We start from the raw sequence: 22426 nt of genomic DNA, 5'->3' as shown, positions 1-22426 counted from the left end.
CGCTGCTGGGCGGAGACAGGCGGAAGTAGACGATTTCCGATTGCCCGCCGCCGCTCCGCCAGAGGAAGCCGCGCAGCGGCGCCGGGAGGTGAGAGGTTGGGGGAAGGGCACCCTAAGGTCGGGATCCAGGCTGCGCTCGGCGCTCACTGGGAGAGGGTGATTGGCAGCTGCTCCGCGTGGTCCCCCTGGAGGAGGCGGGACTTCCGCAGAAAGGTTGATTGGGCCTCTTGGTGACGGCGACCGCGTGGAGGCGCAAGAAAGGCTCTAACTGGAGGGGGAGGGGTCCACGGACTGTTGCCTGCGGGGCTGGAAGTCGGGCCGAGGGCCTAGAGGTTGCGGGAGAGCTCTGTGGGCGGAGCGAACCAGCCTGCAGGTCCCCGGAAGGATCCGCAGAGCCTAGGGTGGGCCTCGCCCGGGAGCGAGAGGGTTGAAGTTTGAGTGTGGTAGGGCCCGGATGCCGGCCCTGGGGGAAGCCAAGGCTGGGCCAGATCGCGCCTGTCGTCTCTTCACTGACTGACGTTTCCTTTACCCAGGTCCCCACGTCAGGGCTAGAAGGAGCCCACGAGTTACCTAGGGATCTCTGGGAACTGCCCCGTGACTGTTCGAGAAGATGCCGTACCTGGGCTCCGAGGACGTGGTGAAGGAGCTGAAGAAGGCTCTGTGTAACCCTCACATTCAGGCTGATAGGCTGCGCTATCGGAATGTCATCCAGCGAGTGATTAGGTATCACCTAACGCCCTAACTCCCCCATTGCCATCCCCGTCAGGGCTCTCTACCCCTGGCCGCTCAGAAAGATTAAGTGAACTTGCACCCATGGCAGTTGTATGATTTGGTCTTCCTGCTTCTCTGGACTGCCGTCTAAGTCTCCCTTGTGGGACATATTTTGCTTATTTTACTCAGCTGGGTGGTTTCATCCATATCTTGAACTTGTACTGCTGACTTCCAGATCTGTGTCTAGCACAGACCTCCTTTTTTTTCATCGTCAGACCCACAGATCCTACTGACTGCTTGGCATTTCCACCTGGATATTTCTTCAAAGACATGCAAAATTGTACCTACATCCTTCCGCCCTCCCCAAACCTGCTCTTCCACTTGTATTTGTGTTGATGAACGTCACCACCCAGCTGAGCAAATGTGGGAGTCAGTCTTGGTGACACCTGATTGTCACTGCTCAAGTCTGATGGTATGGATTCATGGTTCTAAGTATCCATCCTCTTTTTTTTTTTTAACATCTTTATTGGAGTATAATTGCTTTACAATGGTGTGTTAGTTTCTGCTTTATAACAAAGTGAATCAGGTATACATAAACATATATCCCCATATCTCCTCCCTCTTGCGTCTCCCTCCCACCCTCCCTATCCCACCCCTCTAAGTGGTCACAGAGCACCGAGTTGATCTTCCTGTGCTATGCGGCTGCTTCCCACTAGCTATCTATTTTACATTTGGTAGTGTATATAAGTCCATGCCACTCTCTCACTTCGTCCCAGCTTACCCTTCCCCCTCCCCGTGTCCTCAAGTCCATTCTCTATGTCTGCATCTTTATTCCTGTCCTGCCCCTAGGTTCTTCAGAACCTTTTTTTTTTTTTTTTTTAGATTCCATATATATGTGTTAGCATACGGTATTTGTTTTTCTCTTTCTGACTTACTTCACTCTGTATGACAGACTCTGGGTCCATCCACTTCACTACAAATAACTCAATTTCGTTTCTTTTTATGGCTGAGTAATATTCCATTGTATATATGTGCCACATCTTCTTTATCCATTCATCAGTGGATGGACACTTAGGTTGCTTCCATGTCCTGGCTATTGTAAACAGAGCTGCAATGAACATTGTGGTCCATCCTCTTTTTTTTTAATTGGCACTGCTGTTCTGGTTCCCTTTTTAAGCAATTGCAGTAGCTTAGTAGTAGGTCACCTTAGGCCCTCATTTCAGCCGGACTGATTTTCCAGCATATGAATTTGACAATATAACTCTTGTGTATAGCTGTGGATCACAAACTTCAGTATGCACAAAAGTCCCTTGGGGTGCTTTTTTAGAAAATGTAAAATTTTCATCCAATCCAGTAATTCTGATTTCAGTAGGGTGGGATGGAACCCAGGAATCTGCATTTTAAACAGACATCCCCTCTAATTGCTATAGGAGATCACAGTTTGAGAAACAGTGATCTACAGAATAAAGTCCAAATTTCTTATCATAGCACCCAAGGAACACGCAGTTAACTACCTGCATACTCTGAAAAGAATGTACCATTCTTGCTCATGTCCACATGCCTCATAGTGTGTATCATTACCTATCTACTACACCTGCCTGGAGCTCCTGCTCATTCCGCTCAAGTATTTCTTCCTCTGTGGAAACATTTCATGACTTTTTGGCAGTGTTAGACCTCCTGATCCCCACTGCACCTTGTCTGTTACTTCTGTTATAATACCAATCTAACATTCTGTAATTAGCGGTGTTCTTGTCTGCCTCCTTGGTAGACCTTTGAGTTCCTTGAGATCTGAGACCATGCCTTCTTCAAGATTATTCCCCAGAACATATCCGTGGAATGTAAAATCTGAATGTGACTGGAATGTACTAGTTCGTTGAATGAATAGAAGCACGTTTATTGCAGGCCCGTTGTGAAGTATTGTGTGATATGATAGACAAAGTAGACCTGGTTGCTCCGCTGTAAGAGATCACAATCTAGTTGGATATCCAGGGCATGTATAAGTAAAAGGCTTTCTGTTGTAGGTTGGGGATTATGTATTTTACTTTTTTCCTGCTTTGTGTGTTGGTTTCAGGCACATGACCCAGGGCTCGGACATGTCTGGTGTTTTCATGGAAATGGTGAAGGCCAGTGCCACTATAGATATTGTTCAGAAGAAGTTGGTTTATCTCTACATGTGTACCTATGCCCCCCTGAAACCAGATCTAGCTCTCCTGGCCATCAATACACTGTGCAAAGACTGTTCGGACCCCAACCCGATGGTGCGAGGGTTGGCACTACGGAGCATGTGTAGCCTCAGGTGAGCACTCCCCTCCCGTCCTGTATCTCAGTGGCTGATAAGTTCATGTGCTCATGGGGCAGGTTTTTTTTTTTTTTTAATCGCACATTTTTTTTTAAAATTAATTTATTTATTTTTGGCTGTGTTGGGTCTTCGTTTCTGTGCGAGGGCTTTCTCTAGTGGCGGCAAGCGGGGGCCACTCTTCATCGCGGTGCGCGGGCCTCTCACTATTGTGGCCTCTCGTTGCGGAGCACAGGCTCCAGACGCGCAGGCTCAATAGTTGTGGCTCACGGGCCCAGTTGCTCCGCGGCATGTGGGATCTTCCCAGACCAGGGCTCGAACCCGTGTCCCCTGCATTGGCAGGCAGATTCTCAACCACTGCGCCACCAGGGAAGCCCGGGGCAGGTTTTTAATGACAACAATTTATTTGAACTCCTTAATACTGGGGAAGACACTGTTGTAATCTGAACTCAGGTTTTCGGCCATTGCTTTGGTTTAAAAAACTATATATGTGATTTCATTAAGGAATTTTTCTATCCTTACTCTCAGTGAAATAGTTAAATATTTATTTATTTATTTGGCTGCTCTGGGTCTTAGTTGCGGCACACGGGATCCAGTTCCCTGACCAGGGATCGAACCCGGGCCCCCTGCATTGGGAGCACGGAGTCTTAACTGCTGGACCACCAGGGAAGTCCCTGAAATAGTTAAAGATTTCTAAATGTGTGTGTGTGTGTGTGTGTGTGTGTGTGTGTGTGTATTTTTCTAACCTGCCTGTGTGGCATTATTCCACGTGAAAAGTCAAGGCTTTTTAAGTTTGGCGGCAGCTTTCTCCAGTTTGTTGGAGAGAAATCTGACCAATGCGTATTCAAACATCTACTAAACCCTCTGTTAAGTGAATAGGGGCTAAATTATGTCAAAACTAGTACCTTAGGATCTGACTGACTCTAGGATGTGTTGCTTAGGTTGCCTGGTGTGCAGGAATATATCCAACAGCCAGTTCTCAACGGTCTGCAGGATAAGGCTTCATATGTCAGGAGGGTAGCAGTCCTTGGCTGTGCCAAGATGCATACTCTTCATGGAGACTCTGAAGTGGGTAAGTTTCAGTGTAATCTACCATGATCAGTATTTATTTGTGATTCCATTATATGACTTTGTAAAAGAGTATGTAGCTTTGGTAGAAAATAATAATGTGACCCTACTTCTGTATGTCTCTTTTAAGTAGGATGCAGGGCTTGGTATTTTCTGAGATTAGAGAAGTCCTTTCTTTGGGGCCCACGTGAGATCCTGTGCCTTAGCTGCTTAGAACAGTCTGGAAATGGCCATTGTTTTGGCCTTGCACTTTGTTACTGCCTTTGTTATTTTTGTGGCAGAGAAGTTCAGCTTTGTCTGCCTGGAAATGTTATTATGGCTCTATCACCTTGACTCTGAAACTTTTCTTTATGTGAGATCTTTGTTCCGTTCTATAGATGGTGCCCTGGTAAACGAATTATATAGTTTGCTGCGTGACCAGGATCCAATTGTGGTTGTGAACTGCCTGAGGTCTCTGGAGGAAATTCTGAAACAGGAAGGAGGTGTTGTCATCAATAAGCCCATCGCCCACCATCTCTTAAATCGGTTTGGATGCCTCTGTGCTCTTTTATCATGATCAGATCTACATCCTAGTGGGATCTTGTTGATGTATTGAATGAAGGAGAGGTCTTGAACAACTTCTGTAGAGTAGTAAAGAAAGTTAACCGTAACTGTTAACTTCCTCATGTTTCATTGAGAGAATTTTTTTTAAAATTTGCCTTAGTTTCTTTTGGTGATATAGAGAGATGGCAGAAGGATCCTTCAGGGATAGGTTCTGTCCTCTGCAGTCGTTATGTCCTCCAAACTAAGCCATTCATACTATCTTAAAATGTAGAGAATCTGGATCTAGGGTATAGTGATCATGTCTTTGGCCTTCGATGAGTGTGCACTTGTACCGTAAACTCATCTTGGAATTTAAAGCCTTATTTTGTGTAGACTTTAGTACATCAAAAGAATAATTTGATTATGGCACAACCTATTTTCAAGAATTCTCCCCTTGTTGTGATGAACAGATGACTGGTGACATGGCAGTAGCATGGAGGTGGTCCTAATTTTGTGGCTAGAATAGCACTTTTGTTTTCTTTTTTGGATAGAATGTCAACACTGGACCAGTGGGGCCAGGCTGAAGTACTGAACTTTCTGCTCCGCTACCAGCCCCGCAGTGAGGAGGAGCTGTTTGACATTCTCAACCTGTTGGACGGTTTTCTCAAGAGCAGTAGCCCAGGTGTGGTGATGGGAGCCACCAAACTCTTTCTGATCTTGGCAAAAAACTTCCCCCATGTGCAAACGGACGTGCTCATGCAAGTCAAGGGAACTTTGCTGGCTGCCTGTTCTTCAGAGAGCCGCGAGCTCTGTTTTGCCGCCCTCTGCCACGCGCGCCAGGTCCTGCACAGTTTGCCGGGTCACTTTAGCAGCCACTACAAAAAGTTTTTTTGCTCCTACTCGGAGCCCCACTACGTCAAGCTCCAGAAGGTGGAGGTGCTGTGTGAGCTGGTGAACGACGAGAACGTGCAGCAGGTGCTGGAGGAGCTTCGAGGGTACTGCACGGATGTGTCCGCCGACTTCGCGCAGGCTGCCATCTTTGCCATAGGTAGGCGTCTGTTGCTTTTCCTTTGTGAGAGCCTAGACCAACCAGCTAGAAAGCTGTGGAACCACAGAGAGAAAAGGGAGTGAATCTTGCTTCAGAGGCAAAGTATCTTGCACCAAACAGTTGGGTCAGTGACTACAAACAAGGTGGGGAGAAAGGTTTTTTCGGTCAACACTGGTGGTGTTTCCGTATCTTCCAGGATATAGACTACAGGTGTAACGCAAACTGTAACACAGTTTATATTGCCTTTCGTCGTCTGTTATCCAAAATGCTTTTCTGTATATCATCTTCCCACAGCCTTGTGAGGCAATCAAGAAAAGTGGACAAGTGTTATTATTAACTTCGTTTCAAAGATGAAGAAACTCAGGCACAGGAAGTTTCTTAAATTGCGCAAAGGTCACATAGTTCCTGAACTGGAACTGGAACCCAGCTTTCCTGACTCAAAGTCCTTTGAAAATTTAGCAATCTTTTATCAAGATTCTGCTCCGGGCTACGCATTATGCTGAGTGGACCAGCACAGAGTAAAACCTAATACTTACAGACCTTTTCATGCTACTCTGTCTGGAATTTAAAGGGCTGGAGTGAGTCAAATGCAAGCAGCTGGGGAGCTAAGTTTTGGAGGACTTCAAGTAGAGGAGGAGAAGGAACCCTCGTATGTAGAATAAAGTATGGTTATTTCTAGAGGCAGAGAAGAGGGCACAAAGAGGGGAGTAGAAATCCTGCAGTCTGGAGCCTGTTGCACAGTGTTCCCAGCAGGACTACTCCTGTACAGGTGTGCTGCAGCAAACTGGCTGCCACATAAATACCTTTGTTACTAAAAGTTTTCAACCTTGTTCAATGGGAAATTCATTTTACCAAGGCTCCCTTTATAGTAAACTTAGATTCTTATTTCATCAAGCAAGGGGTGATTTTCTTTTTCTTTTTCTTTTTTTTAGGTATTTCTGGTCCTCTTGGTCTTTCTTTGGCTGGTGGGAAATTATTTTAGAATGAGGTGCTAGTATTTGACTTAACACATTTTTCTGCTTTCCCTTCCTCTGTAGGTGGCATCGCCAGGACCTACACGGATCAATGTGTGCAGATTCTAACAGAGCTGCTGGGGCTTCGACAAGAGCACATTACCACAGGTAATGGCTACCTTTCTAGGATTTTTTTTTTTTTTTTTTTATGGTCAATTTCCCAACCTATAGTAGTTGCTCAAAACATATTTGTTGTTCAATAACAGAGGTTTAAACTCTTCTTTGCATCATCTGTTGCATCAGAGAAACATATAGATCTAACAGGGTAGGTAGTCTTCAGGTTGCCATGAGTCTAGAAGGCTGTTGTATAGATCATGAAGGGTGCGAGGGTGACCTTGCTTGTTATTTCCCCACCTTTACCCCTCTTTTTGCTTTATGGCAGCATACTGTAAGCAGTGGCTTCCAAGGCTGGGACTAGGGTGAGGCAGGCAAAGTGCCTAGGATGCAAACATTTAAAGAGGCACTCACTTTTATATAGAGAATGGATAAACAACAAGGTCCTACTGTATAGCACAGGGAACTATATTCAATATCCTATGATAAACCAGAATGGAAAAGAATATATATTTTAAGAAAAGAATGTATATAAAGAGGCACTCGCTCTCAAGTTTGTGCAAATGCTAACTCTGTGTGTCTTCTTAAATTTTACACCCTGGCACCTTGCTTGCTTCACCGTAGCTCCAACCCTGGTGGCTCCATTTATACTGTCCTCAGAGCGTCATTCGACAGCAGCACTCCCCCACATTTGTATATGCTTTCTGGTTTGCCAAGTGCTTTCACATACATTAACTCCTTTATCCTCATGGCAATCTGATGAGCAACATTTATTTAAGAAATTGTTGCCCATGTCAGACATTTCTCAGGTAATCATTGACCACCCCACCAAACGCCCATTTTACAGAAATTCCCCCAGTAATCTAGCCTGAATACGTGACTTTTCTTAAGATTCCTTCCCGTGCGGAGGCTCTAATCCTGTGCTCTTGTGTCCTGAGCTGTGCTCTAGTGGTGGTGCAGACTTTCCGAGACCTGGTTTGGTTGTGTCCTCAGTGTACAGAAGCTGTGTGTCAGGCCCTGCCCGGCTGTGAGGAGAGCATTCAAGATAGCGAGGTAGGCTGTAATTCTCCTTTACTTCTAGGCAGAGGCGGAGTGCTTGGGACCCTGCTCTGTGAAATGGAATCTAATTATTCTTTCCACCCAGTGTCTGAAGTGGAATTCTTAGAATTGATTGCCACTTCAGATTCTCTTTTGGGTGTAGGTGGGATATAAATTATAAAAACATTAGGATTTAGCTATGGTTTTCTTACAAATATTTTGATACCATTGTTCTTGTGAACAGTTTTGAGTCAGAGATTTAGACCATAGGGTTTTCAGCTGGCATGAAAATCAGAATCGTCTGTGGAATTTTTACAAATGTTTGGGCTTCCAGTATCTACTCAAATATTCAAGAGTGGAAGCCCTAGACACATAGAGTTTTAAGAAGCTTCACAGGTGACTCTGATGTGCACTCTAGGTTAATCACCACTTTAATGGAGCAACTTAGGGGAATCTTCCAATAGCTTCCACTGAAGCATTAAACCCCAAATTGGGGCAGAAGCCTCAAAGCTGAGGAAGCCTTATTGCTTAAGCAACATAGGCTGTGAGAGTCTTAAGTCTCCTTTTGTGTGGTAGAATTTCATTCCTATTTGTTGTAGAGAGTTTAGTAGGGGGTGGATTAATAAATGCAAGTGGAAGTAAATAAAATATTATACCTTTTCTACTGACTCTAGGGGAAAAGCAAAACCTGCTGCTATCTACTGTCTGCTCTGGCCTGTGTTCTGGACAGCCAAATGTTGAGCACCTGTTCTTACTCCCTTATTACCTAGGGGAAGCAGGCGCTTATTTGGCTACTCGGCGTCCACGGGGAGAGAATCCCCAATGCTCCTTATGTGTTGGAAGACTTCGTAGAGAATGTGAAGTCGGAGATATTTCCAGCTGTCAAGATGGAGCTGCTCACGGCTCTGCTGCGCCTTTTCCTCTCTCGACCCGCCGAGTGCCAGGACACGCTGGGCCGTTTGTTATACTACTGCATAGGTAGGCTCTTCAGAAGGAAATGGTTGAATTGGGAGATTGGGATTGACATATACACACTAATATGTATAAAATGGATAACTAATGAGAACCTGCTGTATAAAAAAATAAATAAAATCAAATTTAAAAAAAAAAAAAAAAAGAAGGAAATGGTACTTGCCATGACCAGTCATACAGGTTCTCACAGCTTTCATTGTTTGGTGAGCCGTCTGGGACCCAAGAAGAAAATGTCAACGTTTTCTAGGGTTTCCTCCCTCCTTCATTTTTTTCTCCTATTCTGATGGGCACAGGGGTAGAAAGAGTGTTTTCGTTTTTGTTTTTAATTAACTTAGTCTGTTGTCTTACCTCAGAGGAAGAAAAGGATATGGCAGTACGGGACCGAGGTCTCTTCTACTATCGCCTCCTCTTAGCTGGCATCGATGAAGTGAAGCGGATCCTATGTAGCCCTAAATCTGACCCTTCTCTCAGACTTTTGGAGGATCAGGCAGAAAGACCTGTGAACAGCTGGGCCTCGGACTTCAACACGCTGGTGCCAGTATATGGCAAAGCCCGCTGGGCAACCATCTCTAAATGCCAGGGAGTAGAACGTCGTGGCCCAGAGCTTCCTAACACTGCACCTTTTGCCACATCAGGTAAAAATAGTCCTTACTTTATACCTTGTCATGAAAAATCTTTATCTTTTGCAATGACTGGTAGAGAGTAGAGTACCCTAGCTAAACCTCAGACTGTTGCCCGAATTTTGTCTCTGTGAACAAGAAGGAAGTTCATCATTGGTTATTCAAGCCATTTCTCCAAAGATAAAAGTCACATTGTGTATTTTTGGAAATCTAGATTAAAAAATGTAGTTCTACAGACTAAGAGCATCTCTTACACGAGCTTTCTGACTCTTGTAGGACCCCTGATTCCTGAAGAGAACAAGGAGAGGGTCCAAGAACTCCCTGATTCCAGAGCCCTCATGCTAGTCCCCAATCACCAGCTTACTGCTGAGTGTTTTGAGAAAACTTGGCTGAGCCTCAAAGTTGCTCATCAGCAGGTGTTCCCGTGGCAGGGAGCAGTCCATCCTGACACCCTCCAGATGGCCCTGCAAGTCGTGAACATCCAGACCATCGCGATGAACAGGGCTGGGGCTCAGCCGTGGAAAGCCTACCTCAGCGCTCAGGATGACACTGGCTGTCTGTTCCTGACAGAACTGCTGTTGGAGCCCGAGAACTTGCAAATGCAGATCTCAGTAAAACAAAACAAGGCGAGGACAGAGACACTGAACAGTTTTATTTCTGTATTAGAAACTGTGATTGGAACAATTGGAGACATAAAATCATAACAGCTTCTTGCCTGTCCTGAGTGAGATGAATAGCTGTCAGAGTTCCTTAGTTTTTCTTATTATAGCTGCTTGTAAGTCCAGATTATATCAAATGCAAAGGAGAATGGGAATCTGGGAATGAGAATTCTTACATTCTTGTCCAAAGATCATTGGTGAATGACCCCATTTTTCCAGGTGATGTGGTAAAGGTTAATGTTGTTGGTAAGGGGGTGGGAATGGGGTGAGGGTAGGATTTGGATTCTTTCCTAATCAGTTTAAGGGATTGTTTTACTCATTAAAGATGCCTGATGTGTCTGGAACTGACGGGGTCATCATTTGTGGGGGTCATCTTTTCTTCCCTGGATTATTGCAGTAAACTCCTGACTGTTCTCATATTTCTAATCATGCTCTTTAGGCCAGAGTTCAGAGTCCTTAGCCTGGCATCTAAAGTACCTCTTCAGTGCCATGTCTCAGCACTCCCCAGGATACCCTGTGTTCTGGCAAAAGCAAACCACTTGCAGTTCCCTGAATACACTCGGCTCTCTCTCACCTCTGTGCTTTGGTACCTGCTTTTTGTTTCTTGTCTAGACCATTTCCTCATCCTCATGTCTTCTTTAAGTAACACCTAGTCTATCTTTCAGTGTTCAGCTCAGGCATGAGCTCTTTGAGGAAGTTTTCTGTGACCCTCTTGCCTTCATCAGGGGTCTCATTCAAGCTGTGAAAGCAGTCAGTGCACATGTCTAGCAGCACTGTTGTAATTGTTTTCTTGTCACTCTGTCTCACATTTAATTTTATTCATACCTGACCACGTTTTATACACTGAGACAACTTATGGCAAAAACAGATGTAATAAAGTGATGGTAAAGTATAATAACCAGAGAATCCAGCACAGGAAAAATAAAAATACCTGTGAAACCAGCTGGGTCAGGGATGGGAACATATACAAATGTGCAGGCTGAAAGGGCCTACGTAGTTGATATAGTTGAGCCTCAGATTTAGCTCTGTAAGTGATTTGGCAGTCAGAATAAAGAGAAATGGTTGTATAGTTGTTGCCAGAGAGAAAGAGACATTTCAATTCTAATTTCGAAGAGAAATTTACATGTAGTTTCACATGGATGGCACTGAGTGATATGTAGAAGATTCCTATGGGAAGTTAGTAAAGAGTTTCACATGATTTTGTTATGGTGTTCTTCAATACAAACAGAGAGCATAACTTTACTATGGAGCTTAGTGAGGGCATTTCTTCAAGGACTACAGATACTGTGACCCAAGTATCATCCAGCTTAATTTAAGGACTTCTTCTACCTAGATACATAGATGGACTGCATATCCTTCAAATAATGCTTCACCATCATTTCTCTCAACTAAGCTTTTAACAAGAGTAGATAACAGTGCTGAATTTTCTGGCAAGGGCCTGGGTGTGTGAGTTGTCTGTCTCAACCAGACAGTTTCTAAGGACAGTGATTATCTTTCTTTCCTTCTATCTCTACAGTGCCAACCACATAGTGATTACTCAATAAATAGCATTGAATGAATGGCTGTAAGTAATTAGATTCTGATGGTGTTTGGGGGTTGGTGTTTGAAGTGTGTTTTATTATATTGTGTTGACCACATAGAAGACAATAGATGGAATTCCATCTAGACTAGAGTTTCTCAAAAGTGGTACTACTGACATATAGGGCCATATAATTCTTTGCCGTGGGGGGTTTTCCTGTGCACTGTAGGATAATCATTAGCCGTATCTCTGATCTATGCCATTAGATGCCAATAGAACCCCTAGTTGTGACAACTAAAACTGTCTTCAGACATTGCCAAGTTACTGTGGGGGTCAAAATCACCCCCAGTTGAAAAAGTCTGATCGAGACCATGGATCCCCAGGGGCTGGAAGTAGGGGAATCAGAACAGCTTCAGAATTGCTTCCCATGTTTTGACTTGTTCAGTTAAGCTGTGAATGTTTAATTAGGTATTAAAACAAAATCGAAGTGTGAGTGCCAGTTTTAAGTGTTACAAGGGAACAGAATGTAAGTGGTAGAAACTGAGTAAATTGATTGACTTTTTAAAAAATTAAAGACTATAATTGAAATATTGACCTAAAGAAAATTAGGTACAGCTCAGCAATTGAATGTTGCTAAAGTGATCCCAACTATCGGAGCTTTTAGAAGATTAAGCCCTACCTGGTTGCTTTTCTGTAAAGTAGGGGCATAGCAGAATATGCAACTGTTGCTTTTGAAAAGTGTAATTTTAAAATGATCTCAGTGAAGAACTGACTTCTCTTAACTGTAGTCTAGTTTTACTAATTTACAATCAAAATGACTAAAGCTTAAGTATACCATGAAGTTAATTATTTAATATTCCTTCTCCCTAGGAGCTCTCTAGCCTCTGCAGGTATATGGTTTGATGATATAAGTAGATGCTTATCTTTAAAATCCATGAGGGTAGTTGATACTCTGCTTTTAGAAAAATGGCCTTCTAATGTCTGTCTTAGTTGGTAAATAGTAACACATACAATGAGTGCCCACCAATGACATTGGTGCTTTGGAACATTACAGAGGCAATCATTTGCATAGTTCCTGATGATAATTTTACCGCTATGGACCAGCGACTGTTAAATGTCTCCATTCCCTCCTCCTTTTTGAATGGGAGTTCTGTTAAAATTATTTTGTCCCTTTCTCATATATTGGGTGTTTGGGGGAGGGGAGACAAAGAACTTTTTTTCTTAGTTATAGGTCTTCATGTTGAGAGGAGCTGTACCCCAGGATCCTCATTCACATGCAGGCCTGGTGCAGATGACAAGATCCTGGATTTTGAGCCAATGATGTAATGAGATGAGGCTTTGGGAAAGGGATATTAATTGTTATCACCAGAACAGCAAGAGAAGCAAGTGATAGTGAAAAAATTCTGGCCTCACTTTTTAGTAATAATTAAGAATACAATATTTGAACTGCAAGAGTGAAGGGTATGTGGGCTGGTGAGGGAAAGGAGTGGTTGGGAGGGTACTACATTGAAGGCCCAGAGAGAAATAAACAAAGGAGGAAATTTTACCCCACATTGCTCATGAAGGGTATACTGTGTTTCTATAGCCTTACAACATTGATTGTACAGATAATGCAAAGGGTAGATAAGATTATGCAAAGATTAGATTCCCAAGATGGCATTTGTCCATAAGCATATCAGTAGTGAAATGAGGAAGGTGGTTTATTATTGTGGGAAAAGGTTTATTATTAATGGTAAGACACACTTGGTTTTAAATTTCTATTCTGCCACTTAACTGATGCCACTTACCTTGGGCAAGCTATTTAACACCAGTTGGATAGTATCTTATAATTTTTTGTTTTTGTATATTATTTTGGGAGTATGTCATAAATGTACTTGTTGGAATCCTTAACTTGTCAGTGGCTCACTCTAGTGTGAAAGGAGGTTGGCCTAGAATTATCTCTGACATTAGAGGTCTGAAGGCTATTTAGTAGAAACTGAAGTTTCAGCCCTAATGATTGATAATGACAAATAAAAATGGCCCTTCAGCTACATAATTCCTGCTCCTAGTCTGAAAGGAATTTATGATGTTTTTTTTTTTTAGAATGGAATAGAAAGCAGAAGATTGGCTCTGATTATCTTGCAAGCTAGAAATTCCACTTTGAACAACTAACTTACTGTTTATGCTTGAATCTCTTACTAGTTCACCAGGTCAGAATACCTGGAAGGGCTGATAGGTTTGAGTGCTGCTTCTGAGATACAAACCCAGAATCTAGGTGTAGTTAACATTAAGAAGGCAGCCACTATGAAGTGTCCAATCCTGAGAACCTGTAAAACGACAATGGAGTCCAACCCTGTTAGGAAAATCCCAATTAATTCTATTAGAGAGTAAATCCCAGATCCCTTTTATCCTGGTCATTAGACCTTGGGCTAAAAGGAAGATATTTAACACTTGCTGTGTGTCAGATACTGCTGGGTCATTCCACATAACATTATTTTATTTAATCCTTGTTCTTTCCCTGTGAAATACTTTGTGTTGTCCCCATTTACAATTCCTCAAATGCCCAAATTTTTATTCACCTTTTCAGCTTTTATATATCCTATACCCTCCATCTGGAATGGTCTTATTCCTACTCTTTGCCTAATAAATCCCTGCTTGTCCTTCAGAGCTCATCTCAGATGTTACTACTCAAGGAAGCCTTCCTTACCCCCAGGTTTGTTTCCTTATTATACACTGTAATAACACACTGTATCTTAATAAGCACAAGAAATTATATGATTAGTCATTTAATATCTGTCATTCATGCTGAAGTATGACTCCATGAGGATGGGAACTGTATCTGTGTCATTTTTCTGGGTTATTTATAGTGCCAAGTATGTGTAGTTTCTTACACACTGGTACTCAGTAAGTAATCGGTGTGTGATAGTGGCAAACGAATGCCATAGTCAGGAGTTGAATGCTTGTGTAATAGAACTTCAAAATTTCTTTCTTTAAATTACACCGTACCCAGAACCCAGCAGGAAGTTTCTTAGTGTTGCCCAAGAGGCTCTTCCTTGACTCTTTCAGTTCTAGATTGGCTATCTAACTATTAAAGTTATTCATTAACCCTAGGTACTGGCTTGGGTGTGGCTCTGAGATAAGGAACTGAAAGTCTTCAGCAAACCTCCCCAGCTGTGTGTGGGTGAGCTCTTCAGAGAAGTCCCACCTTTCTGAGCAGCTGTTTTGAAGACAGGTGGTGGGAAAGGCTCCAGGACTCCACGTCCCACTAAGAAACTTTACAAGAGGGACACATCTGGTTTACCAGTGTTTCTGACTTCCTTCTGAGCTGAAAACTGCTTTGTTTTGTAGAAAAGCAAAACTTGGCCATAAACACCTAAAATGAAGAGCCCCCGAACTTTTGAGGAGCAAACGGAATGCATTGTAGACTCTCTACTCACAGACTTCTTAGGTCCCACTTGTCAGGTTGCCAACCGGACCCTACGTTGTGCAAACGAACCAGATTCAGGTAAGGCTTCTGGCCTTAGGTGGTAATTGCAGGTCAACAAGAGAATCTGAATGTGCTTGCTTACTTCTTCTTAAGTTTCAAAAGGCAAACTCTAAGCTTTCAGCAATATCTGAAGTCTTTATAGAAGGGAAAGAGATTCTCAGTGAAGGGAGATTTTCTGTCTTCTATTGGTGTTGACAGAATATTGAATGTTTTCTTGGGAGAGAATGATGCCCAAATTGTTTAAAAGTCTAGAGAACTTTCTTCAATGCCCAGATTCCTGGGACTTGCCATCCCTTCAAACATTGTGATGAATGTGACTGTGTTCCCTCTGTTTTAGGAGAGGTCTGCTCTTTTGATGTGGCCATCATTGTTGGTCGCCTTCGGATATTGGGTGACAAGTTCAATGGAGAATTGGAAGCTCCTGCCAGAAACATCATCGCAGAAACCATTCAGGGACAGGTCAAGTTTCTGCTACTTCCTTCTATTGTTTGCTGCTTTTTTTCTGTTTCAGATGTCCTTCTCTTACTACTCCTATATGACTGTGACTAGAAATGTTCTGTGAAAGATTTGGGGGCTTAATGCATCTAAGGAGATACAGCAGGAATTCTTCAACTGCCAATTCTTTAGCAGTTAATCAAAGCCTAGGTGGTATTGAGGTGGAGAGCTTTTGGCATAGGCTGATCAGCCTTCAGATGGTTTCTATTTGTTTTTCATCAGAGCTGTGCTTAATGGCATAGAGCATATATATAGCATTTTATTCTTGGTAAAGCATTTTATTCTTTTATGCACCTGTTTTAATATTTATTTTGCTGGTAGTGGACATCTTTTTTTCCTCAAGGTCCAGCAATAAAATTATATACAGGAAGGATAGGCATTTGACAAATCCGATGCAATGAAGGATAAGCACTTACAGCAGCCCACTAGGGCGCATCTGGCTTTTCATCAGTGTCCTGATTCCTGGACTCTGTATGGGATGTAAATACCATAGGCAACGTTCTAAAAGAGGTTGCTGATTAATATCAATAATGACAGCTAATATTAACTCATCACTTACCATGTGCCAGACAGTATTCTAAATGCTTTACACTTATTATCTCATTTGGTCCTTACACCACTCTATGAGACATTATGGAAACTTATCCACAGTGCAACCTCTCCCATCTGCATGTAACACTGTGAGAGCAAACAGCTAACCCATTTTGTCCACTGCTATATTCACACAACCTAGAACAGAACGTGATATACAATAGGCCCTCAAAAAGTATTTTCTGACTTAGTATCCATTTAAGCAGATAAGGAAACTGAAGAATAGGGAAATAAGTAATTAGATTACTTTGTAAGTGGTGGAGTTAGGATTTGAACCCAGACTGATTCCAGAATCACACTTTTTTTTTAAATTGAGGTAGCATTGCTTTATAACATCACATAAGTTTCATGTGTGCAGCATTATAATTCCACTTTTGTATACACCACAGCATGCTTGCCACCAGAAGTCTAGTTTCTCTCTGTCACCATAAAATTGACCCCCTTTACCCATTTTTCTAAATTAATTAATTAATATTTTATTTTTGGCTGCGTTGGGTCTTCGTTGCTGTACGTGGGCTTTCTCTAGTTGCGGTGAGCGGGGGCTACTCTTCGTGGTGGTGCGCAGGCTTCTCACTGCAGTGGCTTCTCTTTGTTGCGGAGCACGGGCTCTAGGCACGTGGGCTTCAGTAGTTGTGGCTCGCAGGCTCTAGAGCACAGGCTCAGTAGTTGTGGCCCACAGGCTTTGTTGCTCCGTGGCATGTGGGACCTCCCTGGACCAGGGCTCGAACCCGTATCCCCTGCATTGGCAGGCACCACTGTGCCACCAGGGAAGTCCCCCCTTTACCCATTTTGACCTCGCCCTACCTCCTGGTCACCACCAATCTATTCTGTGTATCTCTGTGCTGAACCACACCCTTAACCATTACGCTTTATCTTCCTACTGAATGCAGCTCAGGCAGAACTGGACTTATCACACCTAATTGCTTGCACTGAAGCTTTCCTAAGTAGCTGGTAGCTGAATCTACTTTTTCTATTTAATTTAAAAAATTAAAATTAAAATTCTAAAATTCTAAAATTCTTCTAAAATTAATTTAAAAAATTATTTTGGAAACAGCTTCAAACTCACAGAAAAGTTGAATCGTTTGAGAGTAAGTAGCCAACATGCTGTTCCATCACCCCCTTCAAACAAGGACATCCTCTTTTAGAACCACAATCTAACCATCAAAACCAGGAATTTAGCATTGATACATTATCATCTCATCCTCAGATCCCACTCAGATTTTCTCAGTTGTCCCAACGATGTCACTTTCACTTACAGCTGGCCCTTGAACAACACAGGTTTGAACTGCATGGGTCCACTTATATGCATATTTTTTTTCAATAAATACTACAGTACTACACGATCTGCAGTTGGTTGAATCTGCAGATGTGGAACCGCAGTTATGGAGGGCCAACCATAAAGTTATATGTAGTTTTTCAACTATGCAGGGGATTGTTTCCCCTAACCTCTGAGTTGTTCATGGGTCACCTGCATAGCAGAAGGATCTAGGCCAGAATCAGATATTGCACTTCGTTGTCATGTCTCTTTCATCTCCTTCAATTTGGAATAGTTCCTCAGTCTTTCCTTGATTTTCATGACCTTGACACTTGACGATTATGGGCTAATTATTTTGAAGAATGTCCCTTAACTTGGGTTTGTTTGATGTTTCCTCTTGAATTGATACAGGATATGTACCTTTGGTAGGAATAGCACAGAAGTGTTGCTGTGTTCATTTCACTGCATCCTATCAAGTGACGCAGATTTCAATTTGTCCCAGTACTGGTGTTAATTTTAATCACTTAAAATGGTGTCTGCAAGCCTTGTTCACTGTCAAGTTAATCTTTTCACCTTTAATTAGTAAGTGTCTTGTAGGGAGGTACTTTGAAACCACATAAATACCCCATTTCTCACCAAAATTTTAATCTATTCATTTATTTATTTTTTATATCAACGTGGACCCATGAATTCCTACTTTATTCAGTGGGTATAATCTGTTACTATTATTATTTATCTGTATGCTCAAATTGCCCTAGCTTCCACCAGTAGGAGTCCTTTCAACCTGGACTGTGTCTTTTTGGCATGTCCCTATCATTCTCTGAGTACTTCTTTAATTTTTGACAGAAGGTCTTATATTTTCCAAGCCCCAGCCTGAAATTAGCCATTTGCCAGGGAGCTCTAGTTTCTTTTAATGGAGAATGCTATTTGGAAACCAGGATCTAGGTACTCTCACCGTGGATGCCCTTCTCGGATTGTCTGGGTTCTGATACCCTGCTTTGACCACCATGGGTCCCCTACACTACACCACAGTAGACCTTGCTCGGCCCTACCTAATGACTCTTGGATCAAACTTCTGGGGAAGGAGATAGAAAGAGGAAAAGCTAATCTATTTTTTACTTTAGAGTTTCCCAGACTTCAGTCATTAAAGCCATACCTTCAGAATTTGACCAACTCTGCTATGATGTACTTGGTATTTTTCTTTCAAATCATTTTGTTTTTCCTTTAATTATTTTGTTCATCCTGAGCAAATCATGGGTTTGATGGGCTGCTTAGGTTTTTTCTAATACCCATTACAATAAAGTAAAAATATTAAAGTAAGAAAAGTTTATCCATCTACTTCTTTTTTTTTCTGTTCTTTTTTTTTTTTAAACATCTTTATTGGAGTATAATTGCTTTACAGTGGTGTGTTAGTTTCTGCTATATAACAAAGTGAATCAGCTATACATATACATATATCCCCATATCTCTTCCCTCTTGCATCTCCCTCCCTCCCACCCTCCCTATCCCACCCCTCTAGATGGTCACAAAGCACCAAGCTGATCTCCCTGTGCTATGCGGCTGCTTCCCACTGGCTATCGGTTTTACATTTGGTAGTGTATATATGTCCATGCCACTCTCTCACTTTGTCCCAGCTTACCCTTCCCCCTCCCCGTGTCCTCAAGTCCATTCTCTAGTAGGTCTGCGTCTTTATTCCCGTCCTGCCCCTAGGTTCTTCATGACCATTTTTTTTTCTCTTTTTTTTTTTTTAGATTCCATATATATGTGTTAGCATATGGTATTTGTTTTTCTCTTTCTGACTTACTTTACTCTGTATGACAGACTCTAGGTCCGTCCACCTCACTACAAATAACTCAATTTCATTTCTTTTTATGGCTGAGTAATATTCCATTGTATATATGTGCCACATCTTCTTTACCCATTCATCTGTGGATGGACACTTAGGTTGCTTCCATGTCCTGGCTATTGTAAATAGAGCTGCAGTGAACACTGTGGTACATGATTCTTTTTGAATTATATCCATCTACTTCTTAAGATTACCTTAGATACAACCAATGTGCACTTGCCACTCTTTGAGAAACACTTGCTTTACTGGATTCCTACACCTGCAGCCTACTGTACTTTTTTAGTGATACTCCACTAATAGATCCCATATCTTACCCCAGGCAGGAGCTGTACTTCAGGACACAGTAAAATCTCTCAGCAAGGCCTGGTGTGCCCAGGATTCCAGCTTGGCTTATGAGAGAGCCTTTCTGGCAGTGTCAGTGAAACTTCTTGAATATGTGGTCCGCATGACTCCTGAGATGGCAAGACAGGTGGCTACGCGCATGACAAATATGATCAGTGGGAACACTGCCATCCGAGAGTATATCCAGGGCCAGGGAGGTTGGGTAAGTATTTTGGGGCCCCTGGCTTTGCTAGACATTTGCATTGTTTTTGTACTAATCTCTGGGACTCCAATCGTGGTTCTTTCCATCAGTTGGAAACCATGCAGGAAAACTGGCCTTCCAACTTTGCTGAAAATGCCGGGATTTTTTTGCCATGGAAAAGGGGAGGAGTCAGAAGCTCAGCCAGCGGGCCTTGGACCCCAGAGCCAGGCTGCCTAAAATGTTGACTGCTAACTTTGTCAAGCTAATTTCCGTTTCCTATACATAATCATCTATGAAGTATATTAGTGGTGGAGTTCTAATCTCAAGTCTGACTTTGCTCTACTGGTAAATTTCTGGGTCTTCTTTCCCTAACATCTTTTGAGTGTGTGTTGAGGAAGTTCAGAATCATCTTACTATTATCTAACAAAAAACAATTAGTGGCATCTGCTGTAGTGGTAACAGTAGGAGGCATTCTAAGTCCATGCCTTAGTAATCATTAGAACATCTGCTCTCTTAGAGCACTCCCCTTCATTTCCAAGATCAGCAGAAGCCTTAGTAAGAGCTGCCTTCCCTGGAGTTATCTGTGGGTCATTCTGGCTTCTTTAGGGAGTTCCTGAAGACCATTCCTTTGACTGTAGGATATTCATTGTCCTTCCTAGGAAAATCTGGAGAGCTGAAGAAGAGGTGGAGCTGTTTTCCAGCCTGAAAAATTTTGATCTTCTTTGACTGATCGGGTGATTGATCTCTGGCAATTAAAACAGAAACAACCAAATCAAAACCCTCTTTCTCTTGGACAGAACTGAACTTAGCTGAATAACCTGTTTTCTACTGATTGTTAAAGTTAGGAGCAGCTCCCAGAGGTCTATAGAGATTTTATACTTTCTGTTTTTACATGAGTTTTAATGAGGTTTTGTTGAAGTAGAGACCTCCAGACTTAAAATAATGACTTGTTAGTAGTGGAATTCCAGGCAACGGGGCAGGCATTTGCTGGAGATACTGTGGGGAAAAGGGAGCACACAGTAAACCATTCCTTCAGATTTAGTCCTGTCCTCTGGTAAGGATCTTGTCTACTAATTTTGCGGTCTAAAGGGTTTCAGGGAGATCTTTGGTTAGAAAACCTTGTTATTTTAAGTTGAGGATTTTCTTTTAAATTCATAACCTAAATCTCATATTAATTTCACCTGAGCCCAATTATTTTATGTATTTTCAAGGCTGGAAGCAAAAAAATAGCACTTTGTTCATCTGCTCTTCTACTAGGAAGGCCAAAGAGCGATAAAACAGTTGCTGCATTTTTATTGCCACAGGATGCAGGAAGTGCTGGCCCACTTCTGGGACAGTAGGGCCATCCCAGCTTAGATGAGGCTAGCTACATACCACAGTGTTTTTCAAAGTGCAGTTTGCATACCACTTGCATGTGACCTTATACGTTGCTGATTTCTAGGCCCCATCCCCTAGATATTCTGATTCTGTAGGGAAGGGCTGGGGCCTAGGTTCCTAACTTTTTAATCAGATCCACTGGTGATTCTAATGTACACATAAATTTTGAGAACCGTCACTTTAGAGCAAGGGTTGGGAAATTAGAGCCCACAGGCCCGATCAGCCTACCGCTTTTTAAATTTTTTTTTTGTAAAGAAAGTTTTATTGGAATGCAACTACACTCACTTCTTTACATATTATTCATGGCTGTTTTAGCATCGCAGCAGCAGAGTTGAGTAGTTATGGCAGACACCATATAGCCTCTCCTGTAAAGCTTAAAATATTTACTATCTGGCCCTTTAAGTTTGCAGACCCCTGCTCTAAAGCTAAATGAACATTTCTCCTTGAGTAATTTAAACTCTGTTGCAATCCTGATAATTCCAAACAGAACTCTAGATAGGATAAGTCCTTTTTCAGAATTTAGTCTGAGTGTTTGTTAGTTTTTGCGTAGTCCACACTTTTCTCTAGAATCTTTGGCAAAAGGAGTTCGGTGACTCCTGAGTATTCGATAGAAGGTATATATTTCCCTGGCCCTGCCGCAAGTGATTGGAGGTAAAGCATATGGTTTCTATGGTCTGTGTATCTCATAACAGTTCTTAATAATCTCATAGATTAGTAGGCAGTCATCAAATAGAGACTTCTTCATCTCTAAGTCCCCAAACCAGACAATTTACCTGAACATCAGGAAGAAAATCACTACTAAAGCATTGCTATATCTATTTTTTTAAGAGAGGCGTTAATGGCTTTGGCTAAAGTTTAACAAAGTTAACCACATCCCCTCCCTTCACCCAGCCAGCCATCTGGCTCCCCTAGATACACAGAAATAAAGCTGTAGTGCTGTTAATGTATTCTGACTTTTTCAAGTTATGCTATTTCCTCTATTCTTCAATAAATCACAATTAGATTAAGTAATCCAGAAATGAGATTTCATGTTTCTCTTTAGAAGAAATTAGCTTTTTTTGCTACCAATTTAAGACACTTGATGTATTCCTCTGTCCCTTACATTACTGTAAACTCAGCATGGTGAGTTTTGTGGTATTTGACCTCTTAGGTGAAATCATTATTTTCACTTTGACTAATGCTGTTCTGTTCATGAAATAAAATTCTTCTCTGTATGCATTTGAACTAATTCTCAGCAAGTGCAATCTAAATTGAATGATATAGAAATAGGGAGCAGATCGGTGGTTGCCAGGGGCAGGGGGTGGGGGGTTGGGGTAGAGGAAACAGATGAAGGTTGTCAAAGGATACAAACTT

At 42.3% G+C, this 22426-nt stretch overlaps 2 protein-coding genes across 5 annotated transcripts; both read left to right on the top strand.

Annotated features, from left to right (window-relative positions):
- The first annotated feature begins 151 nt into the window (after positions 1–151).
- AP4B1 (adaptor related protein complex 4 subunit beta 1) lies at positions 152–14826 on the top strand. Of its 4 annotated transcripts, XR_009504243.1 has the most exons (12): positions 223–401; positions 534–723; positions 2783–3007; positions 3949–4079; positions 4453–4600; positions 5149–5645; positions 6683–6766; positions 7662–7765; positions 8521–8728; positions 9076–9357; positions 9619–10117; positions 14611–14826. XR_009504243.1 is itself a non-coding variant. In XM_059928287.1 (11 exons), the coding sequence occupies exons 2-11, from the start codon at positions 611–613 to the stop codon at positions 10044–10046; spliced, it is 2220 nt and encodes a 739-aa protein (XP_059784270.1). In that variant the 5' UTR covers positions 152–213; positions 534–610; the 3' UTR covers positions 10047–10860. The 4 variants fall into 4 exon arrangements, 3 of the variants coding, with proteins under 3 accessions (XP_059784270.1, XP_059784263.1, XP_059784285.1); XM_059928287.1 differs by lacking the exons at positions 223–401; positions 14611–14826 and adding an exon at positions 152–213 and having other exon boundaries at positions 9619–10860; XM_059928280.1 differs by lacking the exon at positions 14611–14826 and having other exon boundaries at positions 9619–10860.
- On the top strand, positions 10135–22338 carry BCL2L15 (BCL2 like 15). The gene is made up of 5 exons (XM_059928318.1): positions 10135–10220; positions 14848–15004; positions 15324–15445; positions 19493–19717; positions 20356–22338. Exons 2-5 carry the CDS (start codon positions 14878–14880, stop codon positions 20371–20373), a joined length of 492 nt encoding a protein of 163 aa, XP_059784301.1. The 5' UTR covers positions 10135–10220; positions 14848–14877; the 3' UTR covers positions 20374–22338.
- Positions 22339–22426: the final 88 nt, after the last annotated feature.

The sequence above is a fragment of the Balaenoptera ricei genome, chromosome 1 (assembly GCF_028023285.1).
Source record: "Balaenoptera ricei isolate mBalRic1 chromosome 1, mBalRic1.hap2, whole genome shotgun sequence".
Taxonomy (NCBI): domain Eukaryota; kingdom Metazoa; phylum Chordata; class Mammalia; order Artiodactyla; family Balaenopteridae; genus Balaenoptera; species Balaenoptera ricei.
This window is presented reverse-complemented; position numbering and strand designations above follow the sequence as displayed.

Excerpts from the sequence above, each read along its gene's own strand:
- AP4B1 (XM_059928287.1), top strand. The coding sequence starts at position 611 with ATGCCGTACCTGGGCTCCGAGGACGTGGTGAAGGAGCTGAAGAAGGCT. Across the intron at positions 4,601-5,148 it reads GCCCACCATCTCTTAAATCG|AATGTCAACACTGGACCAGT; the intron begins GTTTGGATGCCT and ends TTTTTTGGATAG. Across the intron at positions 7,766-8,520 it reads AGAGCATTCAAGATAGCGAG|GGGAAGCAGGCGCTTATTTG; the intron begins GTAGGCTGTAAT and ends CTTATTACCTAG.
- BCL2L15 (XM_059928318.1), top strand. The coding sequence starts at position 14,878 with ATGAAGAGCCCCCGAACTTTTGAGGAGCAAACGGAATGCATTGTAGAC. Across the intron at positions 15,005-15,323 it reads TGCAAACGAACCAGATTCAG|GAGAGGTCTGCTCTTTTGAT; the intron begins GTAAGGCTTCTG and ends CCTCTGTTTTAG. Across the intron at positions 15,446-19,492 it reads CAGAAACCATTCAGGGACAG|GCAGGAGCTGTACTTCAGGA; the intron begins GTCAAGTTTCTG and ends ATCTTACCCCAG.